The sequence below is a fragment of the Pelophylax lessonae genome (assembly GCF_965119305.1).
Source record: "Pelophylax lessonae genome assembly, chromosome: 2".
NCBI classification, from domain to species: domain Eukaryota; kingdom Metazoa; phylum Chordata; class Amphibia; order Anura; family Ranidae; genus Pelophylax; species Pelophylax lessonae.
This window is the reverse complement of record NC_138769.1, coordinates 409,829,455-409,846,804: the sequence shown is the minus strand read 5'-3', so window position 1 is coordinate 409,846,804 and position 17,350 is coordinate 409,829,455. Positions and strand designations below refer to the sequence as shown.

Here is a 17,350-nt window from a genome sequence, read left to right as displayed (position 1 = left end):
TATTTATTTGTGACTGTATGTCTGTCTGTATTGAAATGTTTGCCAACCTGCTTAGAAATGAGGATATTGCTTCATAAATGATTTAATATAGTGTGAGTGAAGCAGAATAGGGAAGTAAGTTGAGAGGAAATGACCCCCGCCGCCACCACAGGAAGTCCCCTAGGACACATGTGCCACAGTGAGGCAGCAGGCCCGGTGTTCCGTCAGATTTCCCGGTATAGAGGGAGTCCTGGGTGCAGTCAGTGTGTCAGGCTGTGGTGACAGGTGGCTGCCTGAGCTGCCATTACAGGGCGGGCTGCAGGGGCGGGTCTTGGCCGGGAAGGTGGAGGCGGCCCGGGCCTCGTAGGCCCTCCGGACACAACACAGCACTACTCGTCACCGCCATCATTATGGGGAACGCGATTAGCGGCGGCAGCGGAGATGAAGACGACCCAGGGATGGAGCAGGAAGAAAACGTCTCGGTAGCCACGGACACGGCAGGAGGAGCGAGCGGCCAGCAAAATGCAGTCCAGTTGGGGATCCCAGGAAGCCCGTCATCCCCGCTGCTTCTGCCGCCCTCCCCCGGGGTATTGCTGGAGCAGGCCCGGCTCAGGGAGGCGGCGGCCCGGCTCAGGGATGTGGGGGCTCCGGAGTCGGTGGTTTCCCGGCACCAGAGCGCCCTGCTCCGCTGGCTGGAGGAAAGGCTGAGCCGGGGAGAAGAGGCGCTGAGCCGGGAGCAGTTTATAGAGATGCTGGAGAGCCGGGCCAGCGGCCGGGAGGAGTGCGAGGAGGTAAGCCCCTGCCTGCTGCCATACACTGCACACAACCGGGGCATGCACTGCACACCAACTCCACTCAACTCCCACTACAGGAAGCCTGCTGTACGGAAATATGGAGGCTGCCATTACTAAGCTCTGCTTCTGTCATCCCCAGGAGCCACACTGCCAGGCCACAGCAAGCCTAGCAACTAGCATGTTTAGATGGAGCTCAGCAATGACAGCCTACATACATTAGGAGCACATGCCTGCCTTTGGATGTATGCACAGATTTCAGTGTGCCACTTTCCCTCTACCATTTCAATTACTGAACTACAGCTATGATCTATATTGCCACCAATATGAAGCTGGTACTTTTCCTTTACCTTTATCCATTTGCTGAACTCCAGCTATAATCTAGATTTCCACCAATGTGAAGCTGGCACTTTTCCTTCTACCTTATCCATTTGCTGAATGCCAGCTATGATCTGTATTGCCACCAATAGGAAGCAGGGACTTTTCCTTTACCCTATCCATTTGCTGAACGCCAGCTTTAATCTTGATTGCCACCAATGTGAAGCTGGCACATTTCCTTTTACCTTATCAATTTGCTGATCACCCGCTATGATCTGTATTGCCACCAATGTGATGCTGGGACTTTTTCCTTTTACCTTATCAATTTGCAGAACTCCAGCTTTAATCTAGATTTCCACCAATGTGAATCTGGCCCTTTTCCTCTACCTTATCCATTTGCTGAACACCAGCTTTATTCTTGATTGCCACCAATGTGAAGCTGGCACATTTCCTTTTACCTTATCAATTTGCTGAACTCCAGCTATGATCTGTATTGCCACCCATGTGAAGCTGGCACTTTTCCTCTACCACAGGGGTAATGAATTAAAATTCAAGGCGGTCCGGTCGCTAAAATTTTCTTTGGGCCGAGGTCCGAATCTCAAGTCTGTGCCCATCACAGTACTCCTTTACATCAGGTGTCCCCATGACAGTGCAACCTTTACTTTAGGCATTCCCGTCAGAGTGCCCCCTTACATCAGGTGTCCTTATCCCAGTGCTGCTTTACATCAGGCATCCCCATCACAGTGCCACCTTACATCAGGCATTCCCATCAGAGTGCCCCCTTACATCAGGTGTCCCCATCACAGTGCTCCTTTACATCAGTTGTCCACATCACAGTGCCCCCTTTCATCAGTTGTCCCCATCAGTGTGCCCCCTTAACATAAATTGTGCCCATCAGTGTGTCCCACAGCATAAATATGTCCATCGGCGTACCCCTTAGCATAAAATTTTCCCATCAGCGTGACCCTTATTTTATGCTAAGGGTCACGCTGATGGGCAAATTTTATGCTAAGGGGCACGCTGATGGGCATATTTAATGTTAGGGGCACTCTGATGGACAGAACAAAATATGCCCATCAGCGTGACCCTTGGCATAAAATAAGGGGCATGCTGATGGGCACATTTTATGTTAGGGGGCACTCAGATGGACATATTTTAGGTTAAGTAGCACTCTGATGGGCACAACAAAACGTGCCCATCAGCGTTGCTCTTAACATAAAATGTGCCCATCAACGTGACCCTTAACGTAAAATAAATAGTGTAGCATGCTAATGTGCACTTTTTATGTTAAGGGAAACAGTGATGGCCACATTTTATTTTATAGGGCACTCTGATGGGCACAACAAAATGTGCCCATCAGTGTGCCCCTTAACAAAATATGCCCAACAGTGTGCACTTTAAAAAATATTCTGATCAGCAATCCCTTTTGAAATGTGCCCCACATACCTTTGAGGCAGGTGTCAGGAGGCTGTGGGGGGCAGAAAATACGAGACATACTGCAATGTGTGAGACAGGAGCCGCGAACAGCAGGGGGTGGGGCGCACATGTCACGCCCCAATTTGTGGCCCGGCTGGGAGTGAGAGCCGGGAGCCGCAGTGAGGAACAGGGGGCGGGGCGTGCACGAGACGTCATGCCCCTAACTCGCGGCCTGGTGGGGAGTGAGAGACTCGGGAGCCGCAGTGAGGAGCAGGGTGCGTGGCGTGCACGAAACTTCACGCCCCTAACTCGCTGCCCGGCAGGGAATGAAAGACCCGGGAGCTGCAGTGGAGGAGCAGGGAGGCGGGGCGTGTATGAGACGTCGCGCCCCTAACTCGCAGCTCGGCTGGGAGTGAGAGCCGTACACTGCGAGCCGCAGTCAGAAGCGGAGGGGCGTGGATGTCACTGGTTGCTGGGACACCCGCGATCCCAGCAAACCAATGCCTGCTCGTGGGTGGCGGCCTGACGGTCCGGGCGGAAGCACTGTGCGGTCCGTTCTTGGTCCGCGGGCCGCTATTTAATGACGGCTGCTCTACCATATCAATTTGCAGAACTCCAGCTATGATCTGTATTGCCACCAATGTAAAGCTGACCATAGATAAGTCACTTTTTTTTGTGATCATCTGGCAGGCTGAGATTGGCCCATCCACTTATTGGAGAGGGATAGAGGAATACTTTCTGCAGTGTTAACCACTTGCCTACTGGGCACTTTTTCCCCCTTCCTGCCCAGGCCAATTTCTCTTTCGTTCATTGACGGACACAGCTCCTTTTCATCTTGACCATTGGGTTTATACTGCCCACTAGAGGAGTAGGACACTAGGCAGGGAAAAGCTTGACTATGCCTATTGGGCAGTCCCACGGGGTATACTCCCTCTCCCCGCTATAGTCACTCAGTTTCAGCGCTGTCACACTTTTAATGACAGTTGCGTGGCCATGCAGCAATGTACCCATAAGACATTTTTGTCATTTTTTTTCTCCCTCAAATAGAGCGTTCTTTTTAGGGATGGACCGGTATAGTTTTTTCATGGCCGATACCGATTTTCTGGCCACCCCTTCAGGCCGATAGCTTATATTAGGTGCCAATATTCTGCACATTAAAGATTTTTATTTTTACACTGCCATTTTTTTTTTTCAATCACTTTTATTGCTGTCACAAGGAATGTAAACATCCCTTGTGACAGTAATAGGCAGTGACAGGTACTCTTTATGGAGAGATCTGGGATCTAAAAGACCCCAAACCCCTCCTCTGCTCTTTAAAGCATTCAAAATGCCAATTTTGACTTTTAAATACTGTCATTTTTTTAAAATCTGGTGTCTTTAAGGCTCCAGTAACCGGAAGTGATGTCATGACATTGCTTCCGGGTTACTACATCAGAGACCCGATCAAAGCCTATTCCAGTCATGTTTGGGTCTTCGGCTAGCCAGCGTACGTGCCGGCTAATCGCTCGGGCCTCTCGGTGGGATAGGAGACCCGGGCGGAGCAAAGTGGGGAGGGGGGGGGGACGTTCCTTCCGCTGCTTTTAATAACAGCCAAGCAACTGCTTGATTGTTATTTGCAAGAAAACCGACTGTCGGCTCTAAAAAAAAAAACGGTATCGGGTTGATGTCTGTAGCTGCAGGTACAATCACTTGAAGCAGTATTGGCCATATCGGAAAGTTTGTGGCTGATACTTAAAAAAAAAAAAAAAAAAAAAAAGTGAATATCGACCCCACTGATAATCGGTCGATCCATAGTTCTTTTGGTGGTATTTAATCTCCACTAGATTTTTTGCTAAACAAACGGAAAAAGACCAACATTTTTGAAAACTTTTTTTTTTTTTTTCATAGTTTATCACAAAGTTTTGCAAACAGGTAATTTTTCTCCGTCATGAGGCTGCATGAATAGGCAAAACTGATGGGCACCCATTAGCAACACTGGTGGGCACTAATAGGTGGCACTGTTGGGACTGCACTGATAATCAGTGCCCTGATTATTAGTGTAGATGTCTAACACAAGCTGATCATTGGCTCTCTTCTCCTCTCCTTGGACAGCATGATTTACATCCTGTGATTAGCTGTCATTGGACACAGCTGATCACGTAGTAAAGGGCCGCTGTGATTGGCCCTTTACCCCGATCTGTGATCAGCTGAGTCCAATGAACTCAGCGATCACCAAGTGTGCCGCAGGGGGCATGCTGTCTGTGTGATCATGGGAGCACATCATATGACGGCCTCCCAGCAAACTAAGCCCGCGCTGTAGCAGTCTTTCGGCTATAGCGTGGGCTGAAAGTGGTTAATGTATTCTGACAGCAAGCTGGGACTCCTCCACTGTCAGAATACACTGATCAGCCCTGCAGCAACTCAGCTGGCTGATCAAAAAAAATCTAAAGTTGTCCATGGTTTCCATTAGAGAGGAGTTGATCATTAGGTTGACTCGAGCAGGAACAGCCATACATGGATCAAAATTTGGAAGGTCCCTGCTGAGTAAGCCTATATCACACCTGAAGTACTGCATTGGCCAAATCCTTTGTTGCAATTGTATACCCCCTATTTTTTTTTTTTTTCTGTATTTGCTATTATTTTTCCCCCCTGCGTTTGCAGCATGTTTATGATGCTCTCCAGCTACCTTGGTTTTTCAGTGGGTGATCAGGGTGTGCTGAAAATGGAGCTGAACAGCTGAATTTTCCTGCCTGTGTGTGGACAAGTACTAATAGACAGCACTACTACAGTGATCTCTCCGGTTTTTGGTTCCTGTGCCAAGGGGGTTGCTTGCTCAGCACTGGGGCCATTTACATATCGCCATATATTTTTTCAATGAATACAAAGTGTTCTCTGATTGGACGAGGTGGAGAAAAAAAGACAGTTACGTTACAGTCTACCCTTGTCCAAACAGAGAACATCTTGTATTCATTGAAAAAATACACAGTGTTTCCTTTAGACCCCGTTCAGACAGGGGCGACACGACTTGATGGGGCGACCTGTGAAGTCGCGGTGCACAGCGTGCACCACGACCTCGGTGCGACTTGCACGGACTTCATATCATTGAAGTCAATGCAAGTCGCCCCAAAGTAGTACAGGACCCTTTTTCTAAGTCGGAGCGACTTGTGTCGCTCCTATTAGAACGGGTCCTGTGCTAATCAATGGCGAGCGACCCACCGCGACTTGTCAGGCGGCCAAGTCGCCTGACAAGTCGCGCTAGTGTGAATGGGGGCTTAATGGCGACAGTGCCAGATGAGCATTCAGCCACATAAGACCTGGAAGATTATAGCGATCACTATCAGTAGCACCATTTATCACAGTGATTGTCCGCTTCCCCAGCAGCCCATAAGCTATGAGATATGCATACTTACATTGTGCCAAGTGGGACCAATGTGTGCAATTGGGATCATGCTTGGAGTTCAGCTTTAAGCAGGGGTGTCAAACTCAATTTCATCAGGAGCCACATCAGCATTACGGTTGCCCTCAAAGGGCTGGTTAAATCGCTAAGATTAGATGTCCAGAGCACCCCATGTCCCCTTACACCCTTACATGAGATGTCAAGAGCCCCCCACCATCAGACGTCAAGAGTCACCCCCCTTCTTTACATCACAATGCACCCCCTTACCTTGTGCTGCGGCCAGGAACAAGATGCAGGTGGATCTGGGAAGAAGAAAGAACAGGGTCTGGAGGAGGGCTGGAGTCAGCTTCCAGAGTCTACTGAATGCTGAGACCAGGGGAGGCAGAGACAAGGTAGTGTTGCAGCTGCACAGAGAGGTGCAGGATCTGTAGGAGGAGTTCTGCCTTCCTCTCTGCTGCAGACTCCTGAGAATGGGGGGCGGGTAAAGATGAGCCTTCCTGCAGCTGCACAGAGAAGCACTGGATCTGGCAAAGGAGTTCTGTCCTCTCTGCTGCCGACTACAGAGAGAAGGGGGGTGCTGCAGGGGAGGTGCGAGGGCCACATGAAATGGCCTGGGGGGCCGCATTCGGCCCACTGGCCTTGTGTTTGACACATGTGGCTTAAAGTATTACTGAGGTAAAACAATTTATTGTTTTGGATAGAGTGGTGAGGGATTAGAACACATATCCGGTTTTTATTGCTGTCTGTGCTTCCATTAGGAATATTCACACTACTATTTATCCTGTTTACCATTATCACTGAAAATGAAAGTAAAAGAAAATCCAAATTTTGTGCTGTACCCAGAGCAGTAATAGAGGGGAAATATTCCAGTGGGGACACTAGTTCTGGTGACCTGGGATTCCTTCACTTTAGACAGATTTTCTCTTGCTTCCTGTTTTGGCTGTGGAATAGGAAGTGAATGGAAATCTCCCCAATGGGGCACTGACAGAGGTTATAAGCCTCCCTCACAAAATGGGGGAAAAAAAGTTTTTTTTTTTGTTTAGTTTTGAACATAGCAAGGAAGGGGTGAACCCCTGACAGTTTATTATTCTTTGCTGTCTATGTACATATCAAGGAGATTTCCCTTCCTTTCCTGTCTCAGACAAACAGGAATTCCTCTCCTAGGCCCCGTTCACACCTAGCAATTTGGGATCATGGGGGGAATCGCCGCAATTCTGTCCACGATTCCCAGTCACACTGCAGTGTTGGCAAAACACAGCATGTGTGTCCGGGTGCCATTCATTTTCAATTGCACCTAAACGCGGTGCGGTTTAGCCATAACTTGTGCACAATAAATCCCGCTGTAATCAGGGAGAAAAAACGCATCGTCTGAAGCTTGTCGCCCAAAGGGAGCTCCTGCTCCTTTTCAGAAATCACTAGCTCTGAACAGGACCTTAAGGTTGGTACATATAGATCGAAATTCGGCTGGTTCAGCAAGAACCAGATAAATTTCGATCCATGTGTGACCCTCCCTGTTCGATAGAAGTCGTTCATTAGATCCGACTTCTGCTGAATAGGATTGCTGGAAAATTTTAATTTGACCAACCAGTGGTTTGGCTTTGTGGATAGGGAATCGGCTGAGTGGAAACTAAGCGTGTATAGCCAGCTTGAGGCTGGGTTCAAACTGGTACGAATTGGATGCTGGTTTCTCCGCATCCAATTCACATGTCGGGAGACTGTGACCGGCTCTCAGTGGAGCCCATTCACACATCTCTGGGACAGCTACGGACCGGTTTGCAGAAGGGTCCTGTGCATCTTCTGGTCCATTTCAAGTCCGAATTCAGTAAAACATTCGGACCGAATTTGGACCTGAAACGGTGAATGGGGATGCACCGGACCTCCTGCTGCGAGCCGCTTCTCACACGGTGTGAACTCAACCTTGGACAGTTTTGGAATAGGTGTCATCAATGGAAGACTTTCCCCTTTCCCTTACCTGTTGTTCTAGGGACAACTTTACATTTATGGATTTCCAATCTTTTTTTTTTAGTAGTTATATTGCTTACCAGTACAAATAGAGAGTGAATCTTCCCAATAGGAACACAAACACCAATGAAAACTTGACAGATGGTTTAATAGTTTCGTACTTTAGAGTGGTATTAAAGTTGTTTTTTTGTTATACTTACCTACACTTTGCAGTGATTTTGCACAGAGCAGCTCCGATCCTCTTCTTTTCCAGTCCCCCACCGTCGCTCCTGGCTACCCGAACAGTGCCTTCAGAGAAAGCTGCTTGCACTGGGGGCCCTTCTGTGTGCTTGCTCTCAAGCCGCTGTTCTATGCCTCCATAAAACTCATAAAGCCGTGGCTCACCCCCCCTTCTTTTCTCTCCTCATTGGCTCACTGGCTGTGATTGACAGCTTTGGCTGTACTTCTTTAAGTAGCCTTCGCTCTTCAAAAGGTTGAGCAACCCTCTTCTACCCTCAAAGTTTAGGAGCTTTTTTTTTTTTTTATTTTTGCTTTTTAAGCATAGCCTTGCATTTTTGACCCTACAGACTTTAAAGGGAATGCCTCTAAACATGCAATAACTCATTTTCACTCCTAAACACCCTTTCTCCTTGCCCAGCTCAGGAAAAAAACTACTGAAACTTGATAAACAAACAAAAATGCCTGAAACATGGCTAAGAAGCACCTGTAATACACCCAAAAAACAATAAAACGCTTCAATATCACCAGGAATACACTCTGCTTGGGTGAAGGTTAAAATGCTTTTGCTCTACTCTGGAAGTGTAATAATGTTGTGTATTTAAGGCATAATATAAGGAGAAAACTATATGGGCCCATTCACAACTAGGCTTACCCATGCACTGTGTTTCCACGTTATCATGCATTTAGTTAAGGAAGCCTAATCAAATTATTGAGCTGGCAACGCACCAAAATGTAAAAAAGACATGCACCATTCTTGGCCACATGTTGCAATCTGATGGTAAACAAAGGATCTAAAAGGAATTAAAGGACCGACCTACGGAGCATTATGCAAATAACTATGTAGTAAAATGACTTGCCTGACTGGATACAAGTTGAACTGACTGTATAGGCAGGCCCCCCACTGTACGTATGTTTGATAACTCTAAAGCCTAGTACACACTAATAGTTTTTTCTTTTGTTAAACCCAGTGGGCTGAACGAAAAAACACTTGACAGCTCAGGTCGTAGCTGCAGTAATAACAACCTGATGTTAGTACAGCGATCTCCCCTGCTGTGCTATTGTGTTCTGACAGGGGAACGGCCCGTCTGCTAGAATGTTCTGGTCAGAGCCAAACAGCCGGCTTCTGTCAGACCAACGGCAGTACACATGGCTGATGTCGCCCAACATTCTGCCCATGTGTACTTTGATTAAAGCTAGCCATAGACTGAACATTTGAAGATCTGGACCATGTATGGACAGGCTGATAGATCAATGGATTGACTTGGGTACAATCATTCATGGGACATAGTGACCTATGGGGTTTTACTGTTCCCCAAACTGCAAACGTAAATGGGCCTTACTGTCTTGAGCCCGCTATATGGCTGCTTTCATGCCGATACGCTATGGTTTAACCACAGGGTAGGTGCTGTGCGGTGCACCTGCTGGTTAGCTGCACTAAGCTTATGCTTATGCTTAGGCATATGCTTCCCTGGTTTGAGGTTGCGGGCCACATCAGAGGGCTCCACAGGCCACCTGTTTAGCACCCCTAGTGTAGGACAACTGAGTGTATAAATGTGAACAGGACCAATTAGAAAAAATGGGATTCTCCATAGTCAAGCCTAGGGAAATGTGCACAAGATGGCTCAAGTGTGAACGGGGGCTAATATCTTATTAAAATTTGGGTTAATTTACTAAAAGCGGAGAATGCAAAATCTGGTGCAGCTGTCCATGGTAGCAAATCGGCTTCTAACTTCCGCTTTTTCAATAAAGCCTTGACAAAAAAATTAACTAGAAGCTGATTGGTTTCTATGCAGATCTGCACCAGATTTTGCACTCTCCAAATTTAGTAAAATAACCCCATAGTGTATGTTTGGGGTTGCTTTGGCAGTCTGTTTTCAGAACAGGTCATGAAACTGTTGAATCCATTCAGTATTCTGCAGTTTCACTTTGGTTTATCATTCTTATTGACGTTTGTTGCTGAGATTTGGCAGTAGCGGCAGTTCCAGAGAATTGCTGAGCCTTTTTTTCCATACTACATTAATACTATACCATTCGTTGGAGAGAGTATTCCCAAGAACACGATTTGTGGGATCTTTTTGTTTTCTTTTGAATATTGCTCATTTGATATATCTTTGAAATAATATTCACAGCTGTGTTCTGTATTTATTTTACAAGGCTGCAAAATGTATGGCAAACACAAGATTTAACAGTCATCCAGGAAAGTTTTTTATTTTTTTTTTAATTTTCAACTATAAAAAAAGAAACCCTATGGAATTTTAGAATAAAGGCTAGTAGCAACCTTCTTAATAATTTTTATTCTAATATATCCAAAACAAAAATTACACTTTATATTTTCCTATTGGTCATATGTTAAAATGACCACGTGTGACTTTTCAATATTAAAAACATACAGTGGATTGGGTGCATCACAAGCAGTGGATTTGAAAAAAATGTGTTTTTTTTACTGACAAACTTTCCTTATGTTACGCTGGCATCTGCAAAATAATGGAGTAGGTATAATCCTGCATGATTCATATTCTAATTTTTCCCTTCTGAGATTAACCACCGGCTTCTCTTTCAGGCATTTGCACAGTTTGATGCGGAAGGCAATGAAGTGGTAGACTTGGAGAGCATGTTGGAAGCCATAAAGGCCTCCGGTGGTGCCAATCTTCAAGGGGAGCTGAGTCACGTAATTAGACAGCTGCAGGCCTGCTCCCTCACACCAGGTAACCTGGATACTGGATCTATTTTTATTAACATGTTTAGTGTTGTTATTATTAAAGGACCAATGAACATACATTATATTATTTTGTGGGTGTGTCCTTTAGGCAGCTGACTATCCTGCTATTCCGTCTAACAGTAGCAAATGGCAAGCATTTGACAGAACACTAGTCTCCATAGCTAATTAAATACATTCCAATGTATCTCGGTTCTTGTACGGTTTGTCACCAAGATAGAAAGTGAACAGAACCTCTCAAATGATGAGAAACAGCCGTAAATCAGTTTCATTTGTAGAGCATGGAAGGATAAAAATGTTGTCAATTTTCTGCTGTATTTGTCACCTTTGAGAATTGCTTCTTGTTGCAGTACTGAGAAAGGACATGAGGAAAAATCTCCCCAATGGTGTCATAAATGGCAGTAAAACTCACACTTCATAACTAAGGAGTATATTTTTTTTATAAAGCAGTCAGTTTGACAGTTCTGTACTGTGATCCTTAAGTTCCATAAGGAATGGGCTGTTTTCTTGTGTGTTTTTTTTTTTTTATAAACTATACCCTTGACAGCAACTTATGTTTCATTTCAAAGCCCCACTCTGGGCAACAGAAAAAAAAAATGTAGTAGAACTTTCCCACACTGCAGGGGTTAAATGCTCTAAGTCTAGAGGTAAAGGGTAAGGTGTGTGACCATTCTCCGCACCCTCTTCTGCATTTCAGCTGGGCGCTAATGTGATAAAGTGCAATTTAGGACCGATGGTTCTGCATTGTTCCTGAGGATGGTGAGGGCTTATCCACATCCAGGAGCACCGGCGAAAGGAGGAGAGCTACCAACACCTGCTTAAGGAATATGGTGGGTATTGCATATAACTCCTCTGCCTCTAGATTTAACAAACATTTATCCCTTGCTGTGTGAGGGACTGTACTGAAAGAAAAAAAAGATTGAAATATATATATAATTTTTTATTTTTTTTTGAAATTCAGATTTACAGTGTACAAGATCCTAAATACACTGCTCAAAAAAATGAAAGGAACACTTTTAAAACCCGTCAGACCTCAATGGGGAAAAGTATCTTGCTTGATATCTACACTGATATGGACTGGGTAATGTGTTAGAAACGAAGGGAAGTCATTTGTTTGATGGAAATGAAAATGATCAACCTACAGAGGGCTGAATTCAAAGACACCCCTAAAATCAAAGCGAAAAATTGATTCAGAAGGCTAGTCCATTTTGCTGAAATTTCATTGCAGCAACTCAGTAAATTGTTTGGCCCCCCACCTGCTTGGATGCATGCCTGACAATGTCAGGGCATGCTCCTAATGAGATGACGGATGGTGTCCTGGGGTATTTCCTTCCACATCTGGACTAGGGCATCACTGCACTTCTGAACAGACTGAGGTGCAACCTAGTGGCATCAGATGGACCAAACCATAATATCCCAGAGGTTTTCTATTGGATTTTTGGCAGGCAAACGGGGGGGGGGGGCATTCAATAGTATCAATTACTTAATCCTCCAGGAACTGGCTGCATACTCTCACCACATGGGTCGGGCATTATGGTGCACCAGGAGGAACTCAGGACCCACTGCACCAGCGTAGGGTCAGGCAATGGGTCCAAGGATTTTATCCCGATACCTACGGGCAGTCAGGGTGCCATTGTCTAGGCTGTAGAGATCTGTGCATGATCCATGAATTTGCCTCCTCAGACTATCACTGACCCATCACCAAAACGATCATGCTGAACAATGTTACAGGCAGCATAACGTTCTCCACGTCTTGTCCAGACCCTGTCATGTGCTCAGGGTGAACCTGCTCTCATCTGTGAAGAGCAAAGGGCGTTCGTGGTGGGCCTGCCAATTCTGGCAAATGGCAGTCAATCTCCACGGTGCTGGGCAGTGAGCACAGGGCCCACTGAGGACGTCGGGCCACCCTCATAAAGTCTGTTTCTGATTGTTTGATCAGAGACATTCATATCAGTGACCTGCTGGAGGTCATTTTGTAGTGCTCTTGCTGTTCCTCCTTGCATAAAGGAGCAGATACTGGTCCTGCTGATGGGTTAAGGACCTTTCCACGACCCTGTCTAGGTATCCTAGAGTAACTGCCTCTCTCCTGGAAACTCCTCCCTGCTCTTGATTGTGCTGGGAGACGCAGCGAACCTTCTGGCAATGGCACGTATTGATGTGCCATCCTGGAGGAGGTGGACTGCCTGTGCAAACTCTATAGGGTCCAGGTATCTCCTTATGCTACCAGTAGTGATACTGATCCTAGCCAAATGCAAAACTAGTGAAAAATGGCAAGAAAAGATGAGTAGGGAAAAAAAAGTCAGTAGCCTCTACCTGTAATACCATTCCTGTTTTGGAGGTTGTCCTTATTATTGCCCATCTAGTGCACCTGTTAATTTCATTAACACCAAAGCAGCGGAAACTGATTAACAACCCCCTTTACTACTTAAAGAGGAGCTTCGTCTGGGGGAAAAAAAATTAAAAGGCAGCAGCTACAAATCCTATGCAGACACACAGCACTAACATTGCTTGTGTAATACGTCAATCTCGTTTTTTTTTTTTCTTCATTCGGCCTGCTGGGTTGAAAAAAAAAATGTAGTGAGTACCTAGTGTAAAACTTCGTTATCAGAAATTTATTCGATTTGTCATTTTGCACGTCTTGAAATTATTTGCAATTGTTTACACTCCTGAGATACAAGATCACAATCACTTTTGTGCGTGCCTATAAGTTTGCTGGCGGTACTTTTTTTTTTATTGAAAAATAGAGAAAATGTAGCGCTCAACAAGTAAATCACAATAATATTCCAATAATGTAAACCACTAAAGTGCTATAGACCTGTGCATCAAAAAATTCAAATAATGACATATATATATCAAAGTCTCTAGTGCTCCAAACATCAAAGTGTTGAAAAATTGTAAACAGCAGCTGATAAGAAAACACAGACTTGATAAGTGTATTCCTTAGAGCAGTGGTCCTCAACTCCGGTCCTCAGGGCCCACTAACAGGCCAGATTTTAAGTATTACCTTGGGGAGATGCAGACTAGAGTACTGCAATCACTGAGCAGCAAATTATATCACCTGGGATGAATTTCAGTTATCTTGCAAACCTGGCCTGTTGGTGGGCCCTGAGGACCAGGGTTGAGGACCACTGCCTTAGAGCCTCCACCTCCACACGTTCACCCAGTGCTAATGTATGTACTGCTTACCAGAAGTACAGGACCCCTTGATTATAGGGGGTCACAAGCGCATGTTTATCCTCACTCAAGCCGACCAAACACTCCACCAATGTAACGTGGTGTTTTGTATGAGCCAGGCACTCTCTCATCACCGAGAGTGTGTAGCCAGACCAATGGTTAATTGCAGGACCAAGCTAAGCAAATGAGTACGAGTTTTTGTACATGTTATATTTGCTGTAAACTGCCCCCATAGCACGTGGAGAGCTGTACACCGTTACCTCCAATAGTACAGTTCTCAGCTCTGTGTCTTCATGCGGAGAGTTTAATAAAAAAAAAGATCCTACTAGCTGCAGATTATGTGCTGTCTTCTTCACTTCTTCAATCTGGGTGCCGGTATACAGAGCATGTAATTTTGTGAGATACTGTAGGTGTGTTCTGTTTCAAATGCTGCTATTTGCATTTACATACATCCTCCATAGATCCAGTCTGTCCAGGCAGTATGGTCACCTGCTGACTTGGCACCATCCACAAGCAGCTTAACTCTGTCTCGCGAGACATGTGGCTTGCTAGACCAGGTCCTCTTGGAACCTCTGGTGGAGGCCCTGGCTTTTGATTCCTTGTCTTGATACCCTGAGGGATAAAAAAAACACTCATGAGCGGAGGAGAATGGCCCACGTCTACAACCCTCCAGACCTGTGGACAAGGCTGCTTCTGCATGAAGGGGCGCCCTCACCCATATCTGGGGTGGGGGGACAGCTTTGCTGGTTTCTCTGATCCATGGACCTCCCTGGTACAGGACGAGTGGGTCCACAAAGTTATTCAGTAAGGCTTCAAGATTGAGTTCGGTCTTATCCCCTGAAAAGGTTTTTCCCTTCCAACTTGGACTTGTCCCCACATCACTTACAAGGGTACTTTAAGGGGTGATTTGTTCCGGTCCCGACTTCTGAACTTTTTCAGGGGTTTTTACTCAAATCTGTTTACAGTTCCCAGGAAGGGAGGCAATGTAGGTCCAATTCTGGACCTCATGGCGCTAAACTGCTTTGTGCGGGTACAGAAGTTCCACATGAAGTCCATTCACACAGTAGTGGCGTCCCTACATCAGGGGGTTTTCTTCTTCTATCGACATCAAGGACGCCTACCCGCACATTCTAGAATGTGCCGGTCACCAGCGCTTCCTCCGTTTTGCCATGGGCGAGAAGCAGTATCAGTTTGTGGCATTGACCTTTTGGTCTTGCCTCTGCTTCTTGGGTCTTCAAAAAAGTGTTGGCCTGGTGCTGACATTGTTTGTTTGAGTCAGTGGGGGATCCCGGTACTGGAGTACCTGGGCGATCTTCTTCTGCGAGCTGAGTCTCCGACTGCTCTGATGGACACCTGGAGATTACTCTGCAAACTCTGAGGAAGATTGGTTGGATTCTGAACCTTCAGAAGTCTACTTTTGGTTCTGTCCTCAAAAACTGCCAGAGCGTTTCCTCCTCTGGAAGAACTCCAGACATTGCAGGAGACAATTCAGCTTCTATTGTTCAGCAGATGGTCATCCCTCTGGGCTTGCATGCGGGTGCTGGGTCTGATGGTGTCCACCTTCGAGGCGGTCTGTTTGCACAGTTCAACACAATATCTCTGCAAAAAAGATTCTGGTGAAATGGGACAAGGATCCACGGTCTCTTGAGGTGGCTTCCTTCTCCGTTGCTTCGACAGGGACAATCCTTATTCCCCTGTACTGGGATGCCAGCCTGTCTGGGTGGGGGGGGGCGTCCTCAGCACAGATGTGCTCAGGGGGGTCTGGACTTTGGCAGAGTCCAGACTAGCGATTAATGTACTGGAACTCCGAGCGATCAGACTTGTCTGGCTCATTGGATAATGCGTTCTCAGGGGGTGTCTGGTACGAATTCATTGAGACAAGGCCACAGCTGTTGTCTATGTCAATCACCAAGGGGGAACCAGAAGCGTCTTGGTGGCATGGTAGGTAGCTTAAATTCTAAGGTGGGCCATGTAACGGAACAGGACACCCCTGACTGGGTACCTCCGTTGACGGATGCTCCTAGTGCTTCCCGAGGGCTCCAAGCACTCCACCAGACACCATAACCACTTCAGACCCCACGAACCGCCGCAGCTTGGTTAGGGTCTTGCAGCCTCCTACCCACCCTGGACCTACGACAAGGCTCCAGGTTCCTGTGGGTGAACCTCTCTTTCCCCAGAGAGTGTAGCAGAACAAGCTCTTACACAAGCTCTTACAAGAGCTTAGTGATTCTCTAAGGGAGTATGGAAGACCATAGCAATCCCTGCAGCAGATTCCCCAATAAGAGACAGAACTCTAGATTGAGGTTGAATGAACTCAGCACAACTTTATTGAACACGACTTATATACAGTTTTCACCCACAAAGTTACCACCAGATGGACCTTGTTGAAGACTGAACATAATATTCACCATCCAATAGGAACAGAGTTTTACACTCTCATACAGTGTACAAAATATACAATGTGGGACAATCCCCCCTCCCCCTTGACATCTAATCCACATTCCTATAAGTTTCTCTTAAGGCAAACAGGCAGAACAAAGGTAGGCTTATTAGCACAGTTAACAATAGGTGAATGGAAAAGCTGTCTCAGACCCTATTTTAGACAAAAGCACTTCAATGATTAGCAGCCATGCTGTCTCTACCAGTTCCTGGATGCCCAAATTAGGCGCTGCACTTCCTGTGCCTGACAGTCTAAAGAGATATGATAGATCTCCATATTTCCTGAGAGATATGGTTAATGCATATTATTGTCCCATTTGAAGGAGTCCAACCATATTCTCAGTGTTCACCACCCTCTTGGTCACCCTGCATCCATTACAGATGCAGGGTGACTTAAACATAAGAGAGCCCCATAAGGCTGGGCATGGTGCCCCCCAACCTCTCTAAAGGAATTTGGAGTCCACAACCCCCAGGCCCAAAGTGACTCCTGTCACAGGCTACTTGGCTTGGCAGTTGAACGCCAGGTGCTGAAGGATAGGTTTGTCGATGATTTCTACGCTTTTGAAAGCTAGAAAATGCACTTCTAGGAAGATCTACCGTTGTACGTGGAAGGCGTACATTGCGTGGTGTGAATCTCTTGGGGTTCATCCTCACTTCTCGTGGATCGGGATTTCCTCTTATGTCTTGTTTGGCTTTGGGAGAGGAAGTGAAGGGAAATCTCCACAGTGGGACACATGGTTAAAAAAAAAAAAAAAATAATCTTACAGCGGTTATAACTCTCCCTCACTTTATCCAAAATGGGGGGGGGGGATTGCCTATAGTTCTACTTTTAAGAATTTTAGTAAGGTTTGTATTAACGAAAGCTTAAAGCTGTATATCTGCCTGCAGTTTGGAGGCTTTAGATGATGTGATCAATGACCAGAATGAATCTGCTGCTTTTCCTGTTGAAAATGAGGAAAT

The 17,350-nt window shown here is 46.1% G+C and overlaps 1 protein-coding gene across 1 annotated transcript in view; it reads left to right on the top strand.

The window, feature by feature from the left end:
* Positions 1–244: 244 nt before the first annotated feature.
* Positions 245–17,350, top strand: part of ZZEF1 (zinc finger ZZ-type and EF-hand domain containing 1) — a 499,621-nt gene continuing 482,515 nt past the window's right edge. Inside the window, exons 1-2 of the mRNA XM_082244777.1 lie at positions 245–770; positions 10,622–10,766. Of these exons, the coding sequence (XP_082100903.1) occupies positions 390–770; positions 10,622–10,766 (526 nt within the window). The 5' untranslated portion in view covers positions 245–389. The remainder of the gene's footprint in view (positions 771–10,621; positions 10,767–17,350) is intronic.